Here is a 24,013-nt window from a genome sequence, read left to right as displayed (position 1 = left end):
CACTTTCTTTAAAAGTAATATTGTAAAAGAAGCAAGGGTTTGTTCACCGTAGACAATAAAACTAATTTCTTGATAATTTTTATTTCTTTTTTATTTTTAAGAACTAAAACTAGTAAGTAATTAAAGATTTAGGTATTTACTATAACAAAAATATAGTTTTGTTGTTAGCTAAATAAATCAACTTACAAATAAATAGTATACCTCACATATCTTTTAATATCAGTAATCTAACCTTTCAAAAAAAATTGAACTAGTCTATTACATAGCTGTAAGTGACATCAAAAAAATCATTTTCAAATCTACCACTGTATCTGCGATGTCCATACTAACAGTAGAGTTTTACTTAAATCTTAACCTGTTTTAATATTTTAAAAGCGTAAAATTAAATTACTGCATAAATTTTTTTATAATTCAATAAGTATTAAAATTCTTTTTTTTTTCGCGTCAGTACGTATTTCTTAGGTACACGCACTATTGAGTATTTATTTTTTACCCAAAAAATTTTGTATTGAATAAAGTTTTTAGTTTAAATAGTTTGCTTGAAAATACTTTATAATAGAAAATAAACAAAAACTAAAATTTACTAAAATACTGATAAGCAAACAGTAGATTCCTATAAAAAAATAATAACAAAAAAGTCAATGTTTATTTTAGTATCAAATATGATAGTTTTATGTATTGTGATTTAGGGTAAGGATGGGCGACATTTTAAGTCGGCAGGCCAGATAAGGAAGGTTTTAGTCCTTGGCGGATCAAAACGTTTAAACTACATTTGTTTCACGAAATTTACTCAATTATCAAATACATTTATACTAAGTGTTAACTTTATGTGTATTTATTTTTACTATATCTAATGTAAGTTTTAAATCTTAAGTGAATTTAACCTTATTATTTTTTTTATTCATATTAAGATTTTAAATATCTAGTGTAAGTTTAAAAATTTGGTTTAGCGGGCAAGTTTCACATGCAAAGTTTTAGCTTAGCGGGCCGGATTGCACTTAGATTTATAAACATTGACGGGGCGGTAGTTTTCACTCCGCGGGCCGTACGTTGCCCTCCTTTAATCGAGAGTGAGTGAGCCAGCTTTTTAGTTGTATTTAGGTTTTTTAGTCTATAGACATAACAGTTTTGCGTTACAAAAAATAGTAACGTACAACGTTTTACTTCTAAAATGTAACGTATATTATTCTTAAATTACTACAATTTTTAGCGGAAATACTTATCAAGTTCGATTAGTCTCAGAGATAAGTTTTAATATTTTTAAAAGTTATATAGACTTTGTTTATACAAATTTAATAGCCTTACAATTTATTCTTGTTTAAACAACAATTTCAGGTTTAAAAGTTTATAATAAATAAGTTTTGAAAAATAATTAACTTTTAAGTTTGTGAATTTTACATTTAACTAAAACACGCGGTCATTTAAAAACATTAAATAAATTTTATTTTTTGTTTGAAAAACATTTAAAAATGAATAAGTTAGCTTTACATGTGATCAGATTTAGAAATGTTCAGTTGAAAAGAAATAAAGTTTATATTACATGATAAATGCTTTATTTTTAAGTTTTTAAAGTATAATATAATTGGCTTTATTTAAAAGTAAAAAAAATCAAAACTTATATTAGAGGTGAAGCATTTTAAAATCAGTTCTGAAAGAACAATATATTTCTCTTAAATTTTGGGTCTATAAGTGTTCTAATGCTGCCGCTTTAAATTAGTTTTTAAAGAGTGTATAGTAATCTGTAATTATAAGTATGAGTACTTTTTTAGAGGTGCTACCGCTAAAACCAGCTTTGATAGAATATATTTTTTTTAAATTTATTTTATTATTTAACTGGATTTGCTGTCATTATGAAATAAACTTAAAATCTACTTATATTATTTCAATTACTAAAAATCAATTAGTAGCAGCTGCGCAGATTATTTACTTTTTTATTCTTTTTAATTCAAGATTTGCTGAACATATCATTTTAAATAATAAAATTAAGCATCGAAATTCAGTAATATGATAGATTTATACTTCCTTATTCTTAGATCTCTCAAAAATTAAACTTAAGTTGCAGAATATAACAAATTAAAAACTACAAAAAATTACAAGCCTATGGTTTGTTAATGCTAAGAAGCAAGTTTGCTGGAATATAAAATAATAAAACGTTCGCAATGATAGTACTTTTTTTTGTTGTACTATAATTTGTTCTGTGTTATTTAAGTTAACACAGTCCCACGGAGTTCTCTAAAAGTAAGGAGTGCTGCAAGAAAAGATTGATTTATCTACTTTATATTCTATTCTTTACTTGCAGTACTTAAACTTCTTTAACACAGAGAAACATATGTTAGTTCAGCATAGAAAACTTTTGTGCGCATTAAAATTTTTTCAGCATTTTTATATACTTTCTAAAAATCTTTGACTTAGGTCAGTAACATTAAATGTTTGTTTTTGTATGTAAACTTAATTAGTTATAAATAAATTGCTATTTCGGTTGGTAATCTTGGGTAGGTGTCAGAAAAGCACAGCATCACTTTAGCACGGAGTGTCACTCTAGCACACAGTGAAACTTTAGCACGGAGTTACACTTTACACGATCGATACTTTTAAGTGATTAATAAATAATCATAAAAAATATATTTAATAAAATATTAAAATTTAACTTTATATAGTCAGCATCCTGTCGATTACGCATTTTAGGGTGTGAATTCAAGGAGAAGTATATTACCAAAGTTATTTTTATTTAAAACTATAGTCAAGCAAGGAGTAAATTGAAAACCACAGCTTGGCAGCCTTTTAAAGTAAACTATTAAAAATGTTATAAAAAACCTGGAGCTTTTTTAAGTAGCTAGGTTTGTACAAACAGTTTTATGTTGAACATATAAAAAAGTTTTATAATACCTTCGTTAAAATAATTTGGTAAAATGAGTTAAAAAAATTGTAAAATTACTTTTATATTACTATTAAAAAGTTAAGGTTTTCTTTAAAATAACTGATAGTATTTTATTTTAAACACGAAGTTTTAGTTAAAGCTTTAGCTTATAACATAATTTTAAACATAACAGTAAATATGTTATGTAAGCATAAAAAAAGAGTGTCAGTCCATGCTAAAGTGTCACTCCGTACTAACGTGACGCTGTGCTAAAGTGTCACTCCGTACTAACGTGACGCTGTGCTAAAGTGTGACGCCGTGCTTAAGTGTAAAACCGTGCTTTTTTGACCCGTTCCCGGTAGTTTTACACACTGAAATTTTTGCACGATAGCTTTGACTTGAATTTCTGGCAAATCTTACACTAAATTTAAGTGTTTTTCTGCTCCTTCTATATAAAGAACAGTAATTTCTTTTGAAGGAAAGTTATCCTGCAATTTTCATCAACACTTAACAGTCATTTAATAAAACAAAAAAATATGGGTGCAATTTACTAGAACTTGTTCAAGAGTACGCAGAGGGGTAGGTGTCAGAAAAGCACAGCGTTACTTTAGCACAGAGAAACACTTTAGCACGGAGTGACATTTTTGCACGTAATGATTTTAAATATTCATTTAAGTAATGCTTAATTATCTAAAATAATTAATTTAACAAACAATTGTGAAAATTAGTTCTAACACTTTTAAAAACATTGCCATTAAAAAAAATTATAAATTTTTTACTATGGGTTTAAAATGAAACAAGAAAGTTTTTAATCTTTACATATCTCACTTTTTATTTAAAACTTATGCTTAAAGTTTAGCCTTACTAAAATTACTTAAAGAATTCACTAATCCTAGAGCTCGTATTTATTGCTAGCTTAATTCAAATAGTTTTACGTCAAAAATTTTAAAGTAAAAGCATCAAAATATTTTGATCTAAAATTAAGTAGTAAAACAAGTTAATTATGTTTTTAAATTTACATTTGTTTTAGTTTTAACTAAAGCTTAGACTTGTAACTCATTTAAAGCTTGTTAACTTCTAGTTTACATGTTGCATAGTTCGTTTTTAGATTTTTAAACAATACAGTACCTAATGTAATTTAAGCAAAGAAAGAAAAAATTAATTGTGGGCTAAAATGTCACTTCGTGCTAAAAAGTCACTCGGTGCTAAAGTGATGCAGTGCTAAAGTGACATCTGTGCTAAAGTGTCACTCCGTGCTAAAATGTCACACCGTGCTAAAGTGTCACTCCGTGCTAAAGAATACACAGAGTGTTAAGGAATATTTTAATATGAAGTTTTGATTACGAAATACAATGCTAACTTTAATCTTGTTTATTAAATTTCCAAGTGTGCAAGTAAATAAAAACTTAAAACTTTTTTTGTACCATCTACTTATAATCAACTGTCATAATGCGTAATTTTTGTGTACTTAAAATTAAACTACAAAAAAGAGAAACACTAATCAAGTGAAATTAGTATAAAAAAAAGTATGTCTACAAAAAGCTATTAGAATTATTAAGTTTTAATTTATACAGTAAACGGTTAGACAAACTAGTATTATTCCATTCATAGTTTATAAATTCATTTTAAATTAAAAAACACATACAGTGCGGAAGTTAATAATGGCACAGCGAATTTGAAAAAAAAAACATCTAAATAAAATTTCAAAACATATAGTTGACAATACCCATAACTATATGCTTTAAAGTTAGTATCATTTAAACAGATACAATATTATTTAACATAATTTATGCGTAATCAGAAAATAAGTTTAATTATTCTGCTTGAAAACTAATAAAAATTTGTGCATACATTATTGTAAAAGTAAAAACTAGTTATAATTTAAAATATTCTTATATATTTTGTACGTTTGTTTAAAACTTGTGTAACAAATAGTTATATTTAAAATAAAAACATATATTTGTAATACAAAAAGATAAAAATGATGTAGTTGATTTGAATATTCGGCTGAAGATTTCAAGGTTCATCGACTATTTTATGATTGAACAGATTTACAAGAATCTAAAATATTGTAGTACCGTTTAGTTCATACTTTAGTGTGTTAAACCTATGAAAAAAAAAAAATAAAAACTTAGAAGTATTACAAATCATTAAAATTAACATTATACACTTGTTTATAGCATTTCATAAAAATTATTAGTTTTCTAATAAATAATTTACATTGTTTTAAACTATAAATAATATTTCAATTAATAAATACTGCTTTATGTAAACTAATCAGATAATAACTATTAAAACTACAGATCAAAATAAGTCGAAATTTTTTTTATTTTTATTAAGTAAAACCTACTTGATAGATGGAAAAAAATAGTTGCGAAGTAACTTACACTTAATAAAAATTATTTCACATTAATTTTACATAAAAAAGATGTAGGAAATAAACATTTTAAAATATGATATTAAGACCATATAGCAGGGGTCAGCAGCCTTTTGTTACTCGCACTATTTAGAAAAAAGTCTTCGAGGGCCGCAGTTAACTAAAAATAATAATAGTAATTACTAGAAAAATACTATTTTAAACGAAAGATATAACAAAATAAGCAGTAAAATAGCACCTTAAAGAGTATTTATTAAACTAAAAGCCTAGTTGTAAGTTTTTATGGCAAAATAATTTATTTTAATGTTTTTTTATAAGTATACTTTTAACTAAAAGGTACCTTACGGGCCGTAGATTTTGCCTTTGAGGGCCGCATTTGGCCCGCAGGCCGCAGCTCGCCGACCCATGCCATATAGTTTCTTTAAACATTTAAACTTTTTAAAGGAGAAAACATTTTTTATTATAACTCTCAGAAATGCGTAATAAATTTAATAACTTTAACTGCTAAAACAAAACTTTTTTCACTATAGTGATTAACAGTTTTATGGTTTCAACTTAAAGATGTGACTGAAACATACTTTAAAACCATATCGTTGTAACAAATAAATACCATCTTTTTTTAATAGTATTGCTCTATACTAAATGAGTACCATTAATTGTATATCAAACCTAAATTATTTTATGAACAAGTAGATTGAATTGGTTGAGACTTGAACAGGTTTGGGTGAATTCGAAGGTCGGTCAACTTATTTTGAAATTTATTTAAGTTTGCAATTGTTTTTTTAACTTTCGCGTTAACACTAGTGCTAATCTGGCATCTTGATAGGCGAACCACTCTCGTTAACATATTCACTACTTGACTGCAATCAAAATTTACAGTATTTTTATAGTAAAAGGTTTAATTCACTAAAAATAAATTTTCTGAAGTAAAACTTACAAATGCAAAGGATCTAAAACATCATAAGTACTGTATGTACCTCTAGTCGGTATAAATTCATTTTTAGCGGCTTCAGAAACACAGATGACGGAAGTAACATGAAATTGCAATCTTTTAGAAGAGTTGACTACCATAAGGATAGGGGGACCAAGTCCCTTTAAAGAATAACTTTCTAACCCAAGACGAAGATAACTTCCCTGTGAATATAATTTATATCAAACGTGGTTGTGAAGTTATACCTTAAAAGTAAGTTGTTTTTGAAATTTAGTCGTTTGTTTGTTACAAACCACCCACAACTTTGAAACTTGGGTTTAAACGCATAAAACTATATAAATCGAAAACATATCCACCCACGAATTTATTCTTTCTAATTTTTTGAAAATTTTAGGAGGTCTTCATCAGATAATAACTTGGCGCTTGTTTTTATAAACAAATGATTTAAAATACGTATATTACAACCCAACAAATAACTAATTAAAAAATTAAATACAAACACTAATAAAATAAAAACAAAAAAACTTTATCGCCGTGAAAAATTGTATATTAAATAAAACTGATTACATATCGGGGAATGAATTAATTTGTAATGATATCTTTATAATTTATGACGTAATTATCAAACATTTAAAATGAACAAAAAAATTTTTTTTACAAAGTTTACTTTTTTTTGTAACAAATTTAACGTTTAATTTATAATATTGATTGTAAATTCAAGTTGTTACTTAATAATTGTATGACGCACACTTATCAGTAAAACGTGAATTATATATATTTTTTTAAGTTTTTTTTCTGTTTGAAACTTACATAGGTATTTAATAGTATTTACATAATGTGTGCAACATTATATGTTATAATAAATTCATAATATGATAAACTATAACAAAAAAAACATCGTGTATCTGATAGCAACAACATAATATATAAGAATAAAAGATAACCTTAGGGTCCAAATAGCCTTTGTCTTTGACTAGACGAAAAATAACTTCAGACAATATATTTGGAACTTTAACGCGACTTATGTGCACTTTTTGTCGTGAATGAATTGTTACTGTGAATGGTTTGCTAGCACTACGAAGCTCTGGAACTAAAATAAATTATTGTTGTAGTTGAACTTGCTTTGTTAATAAAATTTAGTTACGAATATACAAAGCTACTGGTTGCTAACAATGTTTGGTATTCAACGATGAGAACGAAGCGAGTTTTTTGGAATATAGCAAGAACAACTTGAAAAGTACTAAAGAGTTCTAATGTAATCAAACTAAGAGCATAGGGGTAAAGCTTTTTTTACATGTTGATCTTATTTTAAAGAATTTAACTGAAGTTGCTATTTAACATTAAAACAAAACATATTAGTCTTTCAGATAGAGGGTACATAGTCTGAAAGTCCAATAGGTTTCTTATGGAAAGGCTAATTAAGAAAGTTGAAAAAGACTGTTTCAGTATAAATTTATCTTTTACTACAATCTTTAAGCAAGTGTTCTCATAGTTTTCTATTCGAATGAATTGTATTGTACAAATTTAAAACATCTTTAGTAGAAGTTTTATTTTTCAAAAATGTTTTGATGATATAATTTGATATTTTTTTTATTTTCTAAAAAATATCAATATAAATATTTCTATAATTCAAGGAGTATTTCCTTATAGCTTGCAGGGTTGCCACAGATCAAGCTGAGAAAAATTTCCTGGCTTTTTACTAAAATTTTCCTGACTTTTCTAAATCAAGCTCTTTATTTAAACCTAATGTAGAATACATAATCAAACACTTAAAGCTATATAAAGCTTTTAATCTTATTTTTATACAGGTTAAAACAACAGTTTTTTTGTTAGAATTCAATCATTTAACTTCCATTACATCACTTGAACCATCTATGTATTATTGAGGTATTTGCAATAAACAGCTCTATCAGCAAAATACTTGTATTTTCTATCTTATAAACACAACTTGTTTTAAAAAAGAAACAATATTTTAGCATTTCCTAACATAAATGTATCTAAATAAACGAAAAGACATATAAGTAACTTTAACAATTGAAACCTTAAAACAATAACGAACTTTTACAGTTAAAACCTTAAAACAATAAAGAACTTAAGAATTTTTTCACAGAGCAAAAGCTATGTGGAACAGACTACCTCAGGATATAGTATCTTGTGAGAGGATAAAACAATTTCGTTTAAAGCTAAAAAGATTTGACTTAAATACGATAAATACCAGTAAAATTAACTAATTTTCCACTGTAACAAAAGGAAAAATATTTGTTTCCCTACGCCTCCCCCCTACAAACTATTAGTTTACTTATATATTTTGTAGTTATGAATATTGTTTTATAAGCCATGATTTTAGACAAACTTCTTTACTGTGTGTACTAAGTAATATATAAATTTGAATTTTTTGAACTGAATTTTCAATTTAGTTCATTTGTTTATCATATTGTGTTTAACTTTGTGTTTCAATTTAAATTATGTTTGTATATATATATATGTATAATTTATCTTAAAGTTTTGAATATAAGTTAATTTTCTTTTTCTCTTTTTGTGTGTCCTGTTTAAGTGGCTCAGGTTTTGATGCCTGAGTCCAACATTGCACAATAAACAATATAATAATAATAATAATCAAACACAGTTTTTTTTTACTATATGTACTAAAATTTATTTTCTCCTTTTATTTATTTGCACTTCAACCTCTTCATCTAATGAAGATATAGTTTCCTTTATCTGGTCTGCATCCCACTTAATTTACTTGGCAATTAAAATCATTTGCATCATTTTACTTAAACCGTTCTCATCTGCTGTTCCTACACTTGTCGAAGAGAATCTTTTCTCTAAATCTAGCCACAGTTTTTTGGACTTCATTTATTTTCTTTTTGCACACATATTTATTTTTAACAGATGAAAGTATTGGAAATTAAGTAGTTTTGTAATTTTTTTGCAATTTTAATCTGATTTTATAGGGTTTTTAATTAATATTTTACCATTTGAAGGCTTTAAAAAATTAGGAATTTTGTAAACTTGAACTAACAAAATCTGACTTTTTTCATATATTGTCAAATTTCCTGTCTTTTCCTAACTTTTTTTCAAAAACCCCCATTTTTTACCTGACCTTGAGATCAATTGATTATAAAACAAAAGAGAAGATAAGATTTTTTAATTTTTGAGATAAATGACAATAAAAATAATCTATCTTCTGTCCATAAGTTCGTTACACAAACTTTTTACGAAATTACTATATTTCAAAAGTTTATAAAGTTCTTACATTCTATTAAAACTGACTTATAGTTTATATATTAAACTTTTATATAAGAAACAAAATCGGTTTTTTTTTAAGTACCCTTATCCAACAATGCCCTTAATTATAATTACAACAAACACTAATATATAGCTTACTCATGTAAAATAAAAATTTATAAACATTAATTTTGAAAACATTTACTCAAGTAATACTAAAAATTAAATAAATGAAAACAAAAATAGACTGTATAAGTTGACCATAATAAAATAATTTCAACTAAGTTGTTGAGCAGATAAAAATACTAATCAAAAGTTAAATTAGTTGTGTAGTTTAATTTTATAAGTAATAATTACGACATAGTAGTATTCTATCTGCATTATGTTATATTGTTAATTATTGTTTATTTTGTTAAATTTATAAACACTATTCTAGTTACAAATAAGGCAGTTTAAGTGTTCGAATTTAAATACTATAAAAATATTTTAAGTGTGAAAGAACTAAAAAAAAAGATTCAAAATACAAAGCAGTAGTAAAAAGTTTAAGAAAACTTTCTTACTGGATACTACAAATATATATATATAGAAGTATTTTATAGTCAATTAACTGTTGTTTTCGTTAATTTTTAGTTGTTTGATTAGTTAGATGGTAGATCAATTTTTGTACTGAATATTTGTAATGTACAATGTTCAATTCTTACGTCATATTGTTTTGTTTTTTTGTAAACTTTTGCATCTTCGTTTACTAAACTGCTTTTTATTTTAAATTTGATCTGGCTGAAGATTAAAGACAATCTTTTTTGTCTTTATGAAACATATGTTCCAGTATTTTTTAAAATCGTCATTTCAATAAATTATTTAAAAGCCCTTAAAGTAGGCTCAGTAGAAGGTGTTCAAGTTTGAATATTAACCTTATTATAAATATATATATATATTATTATATAAAGCGAGAAGGGTAAGAACAAGAAAAGAAGGAGAAGAAATATTCTATATTTGAACGCTCCATTCTCCAAAAGTGTGGCAACACGGGTTGGGAAGCGCTTCTTAGAGATTGTGGACAATAACTTTACTGAAAACCATCCATATTGTAAAGTTTTTAACAGGAAGACACTAAAAGTGTCCTACTCCTGCATGCCAAGAGGCGAATGTGTGACTGCAAAAAACAAGAATGCCCGGTAAATGGAAGTTGCTTAATGGAAAATATTATATATAAAGCTACAGTCATAACTGAAAACCAGACCAAGGTTTATGTTGGCTCGACTGGACTATCGTTCAAGAATCGCTACACAAAGCACAAGTACAATTTCAAACACATAAACATAAAAATACGACAACTTTATCGCAGTACATTTGGAAACTAAAAAATAACGAAGTTAATTTTAAAATTCAGTGGGAAATATTAACAAGAACGAAAAATAAATATAGTTTAAAAAACGGATGTAAATTGCATAATGCGGAAAAAATCGAAATTTTAAAAGTTAATAAATCAGAATCTCTAAACAAAAGAAACGAATTACAAACTGGCTGCATACATTATCGTAAACAATTTATCTAAAAACTATGTTAATAATTTTGTCTAAAATCAACTATCTATAATTACGTAATACCTAATTTTGTATAATTTTATTGCTGTACTTACAAGTTTGCTTTTCATTAAATAAAACTTGGCTGAAGACGCGTATTAAACGTAGAAACAGCTGTCCCTAGTGTATTGTACAATATTACGTCATACTGTTTTTTGTTTTTTGCATATTAAAGGATTTTGAATTGGGTGGATTTTGAATGCGGGTGAATTTTGATAGTATACCATAAAAAAGGGCGACTCGTTAAAACTTTATTGGGGGTGTGGAGCAATATAAACTACCTTAAAATAGTTATCTCATATAGTTGTACTCCATTTTTAATGTTTAAGTATTTATAACATAAAAGGAGCTTTTTAGTACAAAATAATAAACTTGGGATAGTTTATATTGCTCCGTTCCCCTATGACGTCATCACGCGACGCCCTGATAATAACCTAATCTATAATTATTAAATTTTTATGATAAAAAAGTCAGTTGAGCTTTTCAAAATATATTTTAATATAAACATATAACTTAAACTTTGTTAGACATATTTATATTGAACGCTTATTTAAATACAATATTTCTAACTTGTTTTATGCTGTCTTGGCACACACCAGTGGTTAAAAGCTATTCCAACAATCACATAAGTTCCTTTGTCTAATACACCACCACAACTTAATTGGAGCTTTATCTGTTTTTAAACTGTTTAAACATATTTTTTTCGAAGTTCTAAATACAAAAAATATAATGTTTTTTATTATTATTGCACAGTTTTAAAAAATACAACTCAGGAATTATTGTCTATTCAATTACCAAGCTTTGTCAGCAATTATAGTATGCATTTTGTTTTAATAATTGATGTATAAATATTTTTGCTTTCGCAACATAGGAAGTCTTTAAAACTATAAAAGGAATGTTTCCTGAAACTTGAGGTCTCTAGCTCAAAAGCATAATTTATATTTCTAGTGAATTTCTACATTTCTGAGAGAATTGACAATGGAAAAATTGCAGTCTTTACGTTTGTAGCAGAATTTTTTTACAAAAATACCTCAATATTTGAATAAAATTTTAAATTTTATAAAAACTGGATTTATATCGTTTATATAAGATCCAATATTAGTTTTTGTGAAAAAAAAAGTTAAATTTTCCTATGGTCTTAAGTTCAAAATAATTATTGTCATTTTAGTTTATAAATGTACTAAATATTTTTAACTTAAACTTAATTTATTTGTTTTGTTCTACTTCTTTCTAGTATGAATTTTTAATTAAACTTCAGGTTTTATTAAGTTAGTGTGTGTATATTTTCTTTACACCAAAAGTATCATAAATCTAATTATTGTGCATAGTATTTATAAGATAGCATTAGAAAAGTAATTTTTAATGTTTAGTAGAAGTATCAATCATAAGCAGTCCAAATACCACTGGATATTTTTTTTATACAAACGATATTTGAATTGCTAACTAATACAGTACTTATTTATCATCAATTTTATAAACCAATTGAACTAGTTTAACAAGTAATACTTACAGTTCTTTTTGTGTGTAAAACGCATTTATCTATAAGATATTTTCCATTAGAATCAGTACCACTTGATTTGAATACTAACAAACAACAATCAGACTTCTTACTCGATTTGCTGTAATCAAAAAAAAATTATAGGTTTGTTGCTGTAGACAGTTAAAAAATGATACGGTTCAAAGATCATGGTTTTCTAGTAAAATGCACTTAGACTTAGTATATTTTTATTAGTGCTATGCTATATAATAATTATATAATACAATGAATATAATTATATTAAAATGAATTTAGTTTGAGAAGTTGATTAAGATCATAAAGTCGAAGCTTATACTATGGATAAATTAGCAGTAGCCAGTAGTTAGGTAAATGCAGAAATAAAGTAAAAATATTGAGCTTTAGTATTTTAGTAACACTTGAAATTTAAAAACTTAATTTGCTTTTATTTAACCTTTTGTTTGAAAGTAGTTACTTATTTGAGTAATTTAATTTATGTCTAGGCTAAGCTTTGTTACCTTAAGTATAAAACTGTCAGTTTGTCTTAGGTTTAGATTTTTAAAAATATACCACAAACAGAACTGAAATAGCCATAAATGTATACTTAAAAAAAAGATCATACTTAAAATTAATATTAATTGTTAAAGTTGAAAAAAAAAATCTATACTTTGAATTGTAACTTAAAAGTACAAACTGGAGATATGATGTAGTAATAACAATTTTTGTCATAAAATAAGCTTTGTCTAGTAATTTAATATAAGTTTCATTTATAGTTTTCAAAAATTAGGCAAATAAGTTTTTGATTAAAGAAAAATTTTAAATTTAGAAAAATATATTAACCGTTTTATTTATGCTAAAAAAATAAACATATTATGTCTGCAAAAATAACCGATGAGTATGTTGAAAAATGCTCAATTCGACTTCTGTAGTTTTTTCTATGCGCATGATGGCAGTACATTCACTAATATCATCCATTGTAGTAGCACCTTCAGGAAAGTTTCCCGAGAATGATGAAAGTTTCCATTCAAGATCTACCATGCAAACATCGAAACGTTGAAAGTATCTAAAAGAAAACTGTTTAAAACAAAATTGTATCATAGAGACACAACTAACATATCAATTGAAAGCTAACATAAATGAGGTTAGAAAAATGCTAACTAGTAAGTAGTATTAAGTTTAAAAAGTTTTTTAGTAAATAATTGTTTTTATATTAACGGATGAAAATTTCGTCAAGAATTACTAACATCTAAAGAAAAAGAACAATCTCAAGCACGTAAAAATGAAAAAAAAAATTACAGTTTTAACTTTCATAACACAAACAAACAAAAAGTTATGTCAATGCATCTAACTATAGTACTATGCTTCTTGAGCTTGCACTTTTGTGTTGAAAATTTTGTGTTCAAAATGAAATTTATTTTAATCTTTAAATTAAAAAAATTATCTGAAAATAAGTAAGAAAAACTACCATACAATAAAATTGATATCTAAAGTAGATAAACAAAAATACAAATATTCAATACAAAAACAATGAATAAAAAAAGTACGCAAAACTTTGCAATTTTAGACTGACATTTTTCCTAAGATTTGTTGATTGGTGCCCAGTTTAGCTTATAAATATATTAAACGACGTAAACGTTCATATTAGTTTAGGGTTGCCAGAGGTTTTTAGAAAAAAATTCCAGTTTTTCTGAACTTCTTCCAGCATTTTGATTTTTTTTTGCCCACTTAGTAGAGTTAAATTTAAGGTGAGAAATTGTCTCAATTAGTGTAAAAATATTCAAAAGATACTGTAATGCTACTGTAAACGTATTTGGTAATAAATAAAATTCTAAATGATACCAAGAATTTATTTTTATGATGGATTATTTGTATATAAAAAAAAATTTCATTGTTTTACATGTAAAACCTGTTGAAAATTCCAGGTTTCCAATTTTAAGTAATTTTTGCGCAAAATTCCAAGTTTATCCAGATATTTTTCAAATTTTTTTTTAATCATTGTTTTTCCAGGGTTCCAGGTTTTTTGGCAACTCTGTTGATTGTAACTGCGTCGCTTCTATAAACATAGTTTTTTAGAACTTTTTTAAGTTTGAAAAAAAAAAGTTTTTGGAATCTGTATTGATATGTTAATGCTTGAGACATATCTAAATTCTATTTTAGCTAACTTACTCTAAATTTTTCAAATAACTTTAACTACTTTAACTTTTTGTAAAGTTTAGGTCATTTTAAACATAAATTCTGATTAAAGAAATCTAAAAAATACTGATTGAGTTGGAAATGATCTGGTTAGAATTGTTTGGGTTAAAAATGATCGGGTTATATCGGATTTAAAATGATCGGGTTAGAAATTATCGGCTCCCATTTTTTATGTAGATTATAAAATTATAAATAATTTCATTCTAAATAACATGGTTGCCATAAAACATGAATCTTGGAAGGTGACAAAAATGTGCAGATGAGACAAATGCACTTCTGGTTGGTGGATCATATACACAAAATTTTTATAAGGCAGTTGATAGTATCAATGTAGTCAAACTTGATCACTACGTCTTTGATTCTTTGAGTGGATGGAAAGAATCAGTATCACTGAAACATCCTACAATTCAACTAAAAGCTTCTATTGATAAACAAGCATACACTCAGATGAATATAAAATGCCCTATATAAAATTATTGCAAAATCAACTTTGTTACAGATATGGGTGCACAGTCATGTTTATGGGACCTTGATAGTTTCCTGAAACATGGTTTTAAGAAGTCAAATCTTATACCAGTTAAAAAAATGGTAGCTGCAAACAGAAAACGGATCAATATAACTGGGGCTAACTTTATGGAATTGATGGCTAAAGATCTAAAAGGTAAAATTCGTATAGCAAAAAAAAGGTATATATCAGTCCATGTACTGACAGGTTTTTTCTTTCAAGAAATGCCTGCATAAAACTTGGTATATTAATTCTTGATTTTCTCGCATTGGTGCGACCATTGAATCCTGCACTGTCCATAAAGAATTGCAAACTTGTGATTGTATACCTAGAACTCCTCCCCCTGATAGGCCAAAGGAATTGCCATTTGCTTGCATTACTGCAAACAATCAAAAGATGAGAGTGTGGCTATTAAAGAGGTACGCATCATCTACATTTAATAAATGTACTCACCAATTGTTTCCAGAAACGATAGGTCCACCTTTGAAAATTCATACTGACCCAGATGCCATTCCTAAAGCAATATCAACAGCTTCCCCAATTCCAAAACATTGGGAAAATGAGGTAAAAGAAACTTTGGATAGGGATACTCGATTAGGTGTACTTGGTAAGACTCCAGCTGGTGTTCCGTCTACTTGGGTACATCGTATGGTTGTGGTTGCTAAAGCTGATGGTAGCTGTAGAAGAGTTTTTGAGCTCTCACCTTTAAATGAGTATTGTGTAGGAGAAACACATCATGTAAAGCCTCAATTAATTTAAGTATTCAAAATTTCTGCAAACACTTGGAAAAGTGTGACTGGTGCATGGAATGGGTTTCTATCAGTATTCGACCGGAAGATCATCATCTCACAACATTTCTTACTCCATGGGGAAGTTACTACTACAAAGTGGCACCACAAGGTAATTTGGCAAGTCGAGATAACAATACTTATAGACTATAATATGAAAATATTCGTATCTGATTGTTTAATTTGTAAAATTTTATTTTTTTAAATTTGCTTGTGTTAAAATTATATTCTAGTTACCTAAATGACAAGAACATAAACTTAAATGTAGTTAAACAGCTTACTTTAAGAATTCAAAAAAGCAAAACTTCAATAAAAAACAATAATTCTAGTAAATCTTATTTAATTTAAAAAAAAGTTTGATTTAAGCAGGTTTATATGAAGAAAAAAAATTCAATATAAGGAAAACTATTTGAAATGATGTTAAGTTGAAATAAAATGAATACTGAAAACGTATTTTAATTAAAGCTATATAAATAAAGACAAAGCAAACCTTTTTAACTTAAAAACAATTTTGTTAACATTAGTTTGGTTTCAAAATAAACATTGATTAAAATAAATGTAAAAAACAATCAATTTTTACTGATCGGGTTAGATCAGGTTAAAAATAATTGGGTTAGATATGATCGGGTTAGAAGTGATCAGGTTAAAAATAACCGGGTTAGAAATTATAGTAAACCATAAAAAATAGAGATTCCTAATCTTCTCATAGAAATTCAGAAACTTTCAAGCATTTGAACTGACATAAACTGAAATTTTGCCAATATTTTTAAAAACTGATTTTAGCCCGACTTGGCCCAGTTTAGCCTGCGCGTATGGACCCTGAAAGTATAATTTTGAACTGTTTTAAACGCCCTTTACGTGATTAAATATGTCTCCAATGAATACTATCAAATATGAATACGTCCACAATAAATACCCAATATTTTAAGTATAAAAAATTTAAAAAACCAAGTGAGTCTTAAATTTTTTACTGTTGTTTTGAATTTTGAAGTTTTTGTTTTTGACAATTGACTTGGATAAAAGTGACTTAGAACCGTTTTTTGATGTAGAAGCGCGTGATTCACTTGTGGCTAATTTTTGCATCAAAATCACTGAAATTGTCGACTTGAGCGTCTCAGTATGTTTTTCCAAAATTTCGCAGAGAAGGTTTTTTATTGGTAAGAAGCTGGAACTTGATGCTGAAATGGAAAATTATGCAACTGTTTTTGCTATTGTTGGAACTCACAGATATTTGAAAGTGTTGATGAAAAATTTACTTACTAGGAGGTGAAAGACAAGTCCCTTTTACATCAAAGCGTAACAAAGTTGATAAGTATAAGTTTTATGTGTTTAATTTTTGTTTTCTATGTTTTTCTATAAATTTTAAATAAAATTATGTTTTTATGCTCTTTAAATCTTTATACTCCAAAATTTTTTTTCAAATGGCCCCCTTAAAAAAGAGATTAAAAAAGCTTTGGCCCCCTTGTACCAAGACTACTCAAAAACCACCATAAAAAACACCTGAGACCTTTTTTTTTGCTCTTCATCAACAACTCCAGAACATCTAGTGTAAGTTTCAAATTATGATCTTATTGCCCCCTGTAGCTCCTTTACTGCTCATGGCCCACTGAGTATCTGTCATGGCCCACTTTGGGAAACCCTACTTTAAATGAACTTTTGTGTTGTTTTTTTTTACGTCTCTTCCTTATGTGTCTTTCAGTTTAAATGGCCGAGGTTTTAATACATAGGTCCATCGTATTGACAACAAACATGCAACGATAATATGTAAAATTAGTTATTTAAAGAAAATAACAACAAATGAAGTTCATATTTATTAAGAAATGGATGCTCTTGAAAACATGTCTATTGGAGTAGTTTTTGGGCTTAGGAAATTCTTTTTGTTATTAACATATATAGAAAATTTATTTTAGGTAATCAAATGTAAATTGTAGCTTTCTTGAGTTATTATTAACAGCATTTATCTATGCTAAAGACAATTCATCTCCAAAGATGACAGAATTTGCATAAAAGTCACTCACTAACAACTTTTTAAATATTTCAGTTACTGCTAATTTTCAACAATCGCCTAGTAAAACCAATAACCTATGGCTTATCCTCATCTGATGTTTTGTTCTTATTTAATGTTTGCTGTTTCTCTATAAAGAAATGATTATTTTGCTTTTTTTCGTTCTCCATCGTAGTAAAGATAATCTCAAAAAACTTCAAAAGTTTATGATTGTTCTAAGGTAGGGGGTGGGAAAAGTGTTTTTCAAGTTGTAAACAACAGATAAAATTGAACTTTTTAGCATTAAATATATTAAAATGTAATCTATAAAAAAAAACTATAGGCAGTAGTACTTATTAAATAATAATTTCAATACAGCTTGTGCTTTTTAAGAGTTTTTTGATTCATATACTATAATTTCCAATTTTATGCAGTCTGCGAATATTATTTTTAAAGTCTGGCCCGAAAAAGACTTTTTCTGGTAACCCTGGCTTGCCTACTAGAAAGTTTACCTACTCTATTCTAAGGTTACTCTGACAGCACTTTCTAACCTTGGGTTTTCCAAAGTGGCTGATAACTAGTAAGGGGGCTAAAAAAGTAAATAAGTATTTATATAGTTAAGGAGCGAAAACAAAAAACAGGGCAATTATTATTTTTTTAACTGATGTTAAGTAGCTTATGAAAATATGTTTAGGAAACTTTGTTCTAAACTTATTCTTAAGTCTGCCTTTAAGAAGAAATTTTAGATAGTTCTACTACTTATTTTATCCCAAGTTACTTTAGCATCTAGCAGAGTTCAAGTTTCACCAATAACCAAAAAAAATTAAGAGCTTTCTCTTTTTAGTCATTGTCTAGTAAAAACAAAAAGAGACAGAAAGAAACAAAAATCATTAATTTAAACATGTTTATGGACAGCTGCAATAATTCCCAAATGGCATGGCAGTTCTATTTGGAGAAAACGACGTTATTCCTTTGAATATCCTCGAAATATCCTGGATCATTGTCCATGAACAAAACAACAAAAATTTGAACTTTAAACAATGTCTAACTCAGATTCACTCACATAAAAAACAGTAGCAATTCACATGCTTCACTATTTTTTATTATATAATAAAGGAGACTGCAAAATAAAAATAATTTCCAAATGCTTAAATATGATAATTTTCAATATACGTGGCTTTTGGTAGAATGGTGATGACAAAGTCACCTGTTAACTCTTTTTTAAGCTAAGTATTATTTAATCGACTATTATGTTTATGTATTTTTTATAGCGTGTATTTATTTTGTATATATTAAAATGTGTAATAAATTATAAAACCTTTTGAACAGTACTTAAGTTAATATCACATAGAGATACTATTTAGAATGTATTAGCGAAGTTAGCTTTTTGTAGTAATACTTAGTTTATATAATGAATCATCAAGTCCTCTATCACTATAAAACATTCTAGACTGCAAATACTATGGTTAAATTTACTTAAGACCAGAACTTCGTTAAGTTCGAACTTTTGAACCATGTTTAAAGTGCAAACTAAAGCGGCAGAGTATTTTATGATGTATTATTGATTTGAATTACTAAAAAAATTAAAAGAAATTACAACTGCTAGAAATTTATGTTAAGCACGTGAAAACCATGCTATTAAATAGTTTATACAAGTATCTTATAAGTTTAACTATTTTTTGTGGTTTAATTGTTCAGATTTTATCTTAACCTTTTTGTTTAAACACCAAATAAAATAGAAATTATTATTTACAAAGTTTCTAAAGAAATAAGTAAAATTATAAAGTTTAAAACTTTTTTATGTCATAAAAAGACATCCAGAACATTCCCTGACAGGAAGTTCCTGGTGAGTTTGTCATCAAAGCTTCACGCAATCCTCTGTTAGAATTCCACAATGAGCTACTCTCACCCCAGTCTCCTGACCAAACAAACCTATATATTTAAAATCTAGTTTTTATTAGACAAAATAATTTTCATAGTTTTCATGAATAATCAGCTTAATTTAAGTTAAAGTCGTACATGAAATGACAACAATTTATGTAAAACACAAACAACAATTATTTCATTTTAACCTTCCCCATGGGTTACGAAACTGCACAAAATATTCGGGTTTATTGTTATCTTCTCTGACTACTAATCGAACATCGTGGACAGAGTAATTGTGACGGAAGCGCAAACCAACTAATTCGTAACGATTCGGATCACTGTCCTGCAGAAACCCACAAGATGCAACTATCATGTAACTAAAAAATTTGAAAATGCTTAAAATTATTACACTAATTTTAATAAAATAAAACAAACTTTGCATTATGAGCGGACTCAATTTTAGTCCAAATATTTTGATCACATTCGACGCGTCCAGACACGTCGGGTTGCAATTGTATGGGGCGACAAGGCATGCCAGTTAGAGTTGATAGAGACTCAATACCAAGTCCAGACACCAGGGAGTCGTACGATCCGTGCATCTTGGCCAGTACTTTTTCTATGAGAGGAATAAAAAGTTGGTTACGTGCACCCTGTTAAATATTTACAAGTTAAACTCTTACAACTTTTAAACAATTCATTTAAGTAAACTTTTTAAATTAGATTTCGTTTTTACAGGGTTGTCAAATGTTTTTGAGAATTTTCTTCCAGGTTTTCGAAAGTACAAGTTTTCTAGTCTATTTTTATTACAAAATTAAGTTTTTGGTAAAAATCTGTCTTAATTAGTATAAAAACATTGAAAAGATATAGTAAAGTTACTTTAAATGGTTTTTCAATTAAAAAAGTTCTAATAATAAAAATAAAATTACTTATATGACAAATATTTTGTGTCAAACTAAAATTTCATTAGTTCACATGTAAAAAAGTGTTTGATATTCCTGGTTTTTTAGTGATTTTTGTTCAAATTCAAAGTTTTTCCAGGTTTTTTAAGACTAAACTTCCAGGTTTTTTGGAAACCCTGTTTTTACCTTTAAACGAAAGCATGCAATTCGGAATCACTATAATAAATAATCTGTTACTGTTTAATAACAATAAACTCTTTAGGTATAAAAATGTATTTGTATAAATGTAACAAACTTAAAGTCATTATAAGTTCAAACTCTGAATAACAAAACAAATCTAAATACTTATCAAATTTTATTCTATTGAATTTCATGAGCAGTAAATAATTATGAAACCCCTCGATATCATATTTTATTATACACATATATTAAAAAAAAGCAAATTTAGTAAACAGATGAAAAAAAACATTTAAAAGTTGTTACAGACAATCGGAGTTAAAACTTTTAAAACATTAAGTAATTTTAACTGTCTACTTGCCGTCGTGAAAGCGACTTTACCAGTGCTTTTGACACATGGAACTCTTGAGTCTATTAATACAGATGTCCATTTACCTTCAACAAACAGTTTGAATTGATATGCTCCTAATTTACTGACTTCTTTAGTCTCCATAATACGGTCAAGCAGTTTAGGGTGGTTTGCTGTCAAAGGTGTATTAAAAACGGCTTAATAATATAATTTTCATTTATTTTATAGTTTACTTGTGTAGTAAAAACACAAAATTTAGCTAGTTAAAATAATTTCACCAAGTATTTAAAAATGCAGCAGCCTAAACAATACAATAATTATAATAAACAAAACCAACCAAGTAAAGAGACTGTAGAAACAAACCAACAATTCCCTAACTGGCCTTGTAAAACATCACTTGGTTTAAAATCTGCTCTTAGAATGCGATTACTTTCAATAAGTTCATCTTCGTTAATAAACTGTTAAAACAGCAAAACATTTTATGCATAGCAATTATTCAAACAGCTAATTAGTTTAATTTCATCAAACGTATATAATGATGTAAACTATTTTTTTTACATAATTTTCTATAAAAAAACTATTCACTAAGTTGAGATTAGTTTTTATGATGTATTGCTAAAAAAATAACAAACTTCTTCAAGTCTTCGCCAACACAACTTATCGATATCGCTGTAACTGGACCCTATTGAAGAATTGCATGCTAGAAAAGAAGGGTCCTCAAAAAGATGCGTGTTGCTGATGTTATACACCTTTGACAATTGAAATTGTACAAGTTTATACTAAGTAAAAAGTATCAAATTAATTTAATTACAAACTAATTCTATTTGTCACCTACAAACTATAAGAATACAAACAGGTTTTAAACTACTTTTATATTAGTGCACAAGGGTTTTTAAAATAATTAATTTAAGAAACTTAGTTACGAAAAAAGTTTACTACACTTAAACTTGAAAATGATAAATTATGAAAGAAAATCAGTTAAAACTATAAAATATTTTAGAGTTATTATGATTGAATTTATAGGACACAGTTTCTTATTGTAAATCTATTTAAATAGACGATCAAAAATGGTATTAATATTTTTAAAACAAAACTGAAACTATAAACAATATTTTTTACAACCTTAACTTGTAGTTGTAAATTAGGATGTTAGTAAAATGAGAAAATTTTGCAAATTTATCTATCTATAAGATTAATGTAATTAAACAGTCTTAGGTTAGAGAAATTTTAGTACTATTAAAATATTTCAAAATTCCTGTATTTAAAATCTCATAAGAACTTTTAATATTTATAAGTGCGAAATTTCACAATTAAAACAGGCGAATCATATACATTTATAATTATGTATAAATAAGCATTGTGGCTGCATAATGAACCCTAATAAGTATTAAACCGGGTGACTGATTGTCACATGGACTGTTGTTGATGGTTAAGCGGTACAGTTTAGTGCTTATAAGTTGATGGCGTAAAAAACATTCCAGCATTGCTGAAAATAGAGAAATTAAATACTAGTTAACTGATCTAAAGTGCGTAAACTACAATCTCACATTACAGAAGACAAAATCTTAGACGTTGAGTTTTGAATGATATAATTCCAGAACTTTTTTGGCCTTCTACCCACAAACGTACGCTTAAGTGTTAAACTACTTAAGCACGTTTAGTTATAACTAATAAAACGAACTATCGTGACTATGTCTGCTTGATGAGTCGTAATAAGGACAGGTTGCAACTTGTCACATAGACTGTTGATAATGGTCGAGCGGTGCAGTCTAGTGTTAATAGATTAATAGGTTAAAAACACCTTAGCATTGCTGATGATATCCGACATAACTACTATACTTAAAGAATTAAATAACTATATAAGTTTTTGTTTAATTTCTGAGCCCACTGAAAAGTTTTTTTTTTTAATATTTTATTACTGAAAGCAAAACTTATAAGTATTTTAATAGTTTAAACCAAAATTTAACAAAACAACTTATTATCTTGTTACTGTTTAAACATCTTTAAAAAACTATCTAAAAAAAGTAAAAATTAAAAATACATTATGTTTCGACAATTCTTGTTCATCTTTAATTTCATATATTTTCTTTAAGGTATCATCTACATCTTCATTAGGAGGAACTTCTAAACGGGGTATAGGTTTGTCTGAAGAGATAGGTGACAAAATGTGTTTCTGCAAATAATATCACAATTGAAAGAAGTCGTTAAATAAAATTGAACAACTTGTAAATGACACGCAAACATTAGTCTAACTTTAAACAAAAAATTTAAAATCAAAAAGTTTTCCGTTTGCAAGTATTTTATTAAATGAACGAAGTTTTTTTGCTTACAAAATATAAACAGCTTTTTAGAACATCAATTAAAATTCTAGCTAGCATTTTTTAATTGGAAATTTGGGTATTTTAGTTAAGTAATTTAGGAATTTGAGAACAAAATTTTACCTATATCATTTAATAAGTGTTTAAGGAAGATTTCCTGAAAATTTTAAGACTTTGGTTAAGAAATTAATAATCTCGAATATAAATACTCAGTTTAGTAAAGTAGTAAAATTATGATGAAAAAATTAAGGTTAATAAATTTAATTGTGTATGAAATTTTTGAAAATTTACTGTTTTAAAAAATAAAATGACACTTTAAAATTCCGGAAAAAAAATATTTGTAGCTTATATTATAACTTTTATATAAATGTCAATGTTAATTTCATTAAATTATGTTCTTTGCTTTCTACTATGATGTTTTTAAAGTTTGTTCGGTAATTCAATTTGTTTTTAATTTAACAAC

General features: G+C 26.9%; 1 protein-coding gene across 5 annotated transcripts in view; it reads right to left on the bottom strand.

Moving 5' to 3' along the window:
* Positions 1–4,652: 4,652 nt before the first annotated feature.
* The window catches only part of LOC145834339 (calpain-15-like), a 29,875-nt gene continuing 10,514 nt past the window's right edge, over positions 4,653–24,013 (bottom strand). For 3 of the 5 annotated variants that reach the window (XM_082941745.1, XM_082941747.1, XM_082941748.1), the window contains 14 exons: positions 23,274–23,405; positions 21,865–21,981; positions 21,570–21,690; positions 21,245–21,405; positions 20,243–20,457; positions 20,014–20,184; positions 19,736–19,873; positions 13,361–13,534; positions 12,487–12,595; positions 11,547–11,649; positions 7,110–7,255; positions 6,172–6,368; positions 5,904–6,094; positions 4,653–4,918 (listed from right to left, as the gene is read on the bottom strand). In XM_082941745.1, the coding sequence (XP_082797871.1) occupies positions 5,914–6,094; positions 6,172–6,368; positions 7,110–7,255; positions 11,547–11,649; positions 12,487–12,595; positions 13,361–13,534; positions 19,736–19,873; positions 20,014–20,184; positions 20,243–20,457; positions 21,245–21,405; positions 21,570–21,690; positions 21,865–21,981; positions 23,274–23,405 (1,965 nt within the window). In that variant the 3' untranslated portion in view covers positions 4,653–4,918; positions 5,904–5,913. Of the gene's footprint in view, positions 4,965–5,903; positions 6,095–6,171; positions 6,369–7,109; positions 7,256–11,546; positions 11,661–12,486; positions 12,596–13,360; positions 13,535–19,735; positions 19,874–20,013; positions 20,185–20,242; positions 20,458–21,244; positions 21,406–21,569; positions 21,691–21,864; positions 21,982–23,273; positions 23,406–24,013 lie in introns of those variants that run through there. The other 2 variants (XM_082941746.1, XR_014369784.1) reach the window with 2 other exon arrangements.

The sequence above is a fragment of the Thalia democratica genome, chromosome 4 (assembly GCF_965202585.1).
Source record: "Thalia democratica chromosome 4, ktThaDemo2.hap1.1, whole genome shotgun sequence".
Lineage (NCBI taxonomy): Eukaryota > Metazoa > Chordata > Thaliacea > Salpida > Salpidae > Thalia > Thalia democratica.
This window is presented reverse-complemented; position numbering and strand designations above follow the sequence as displayed.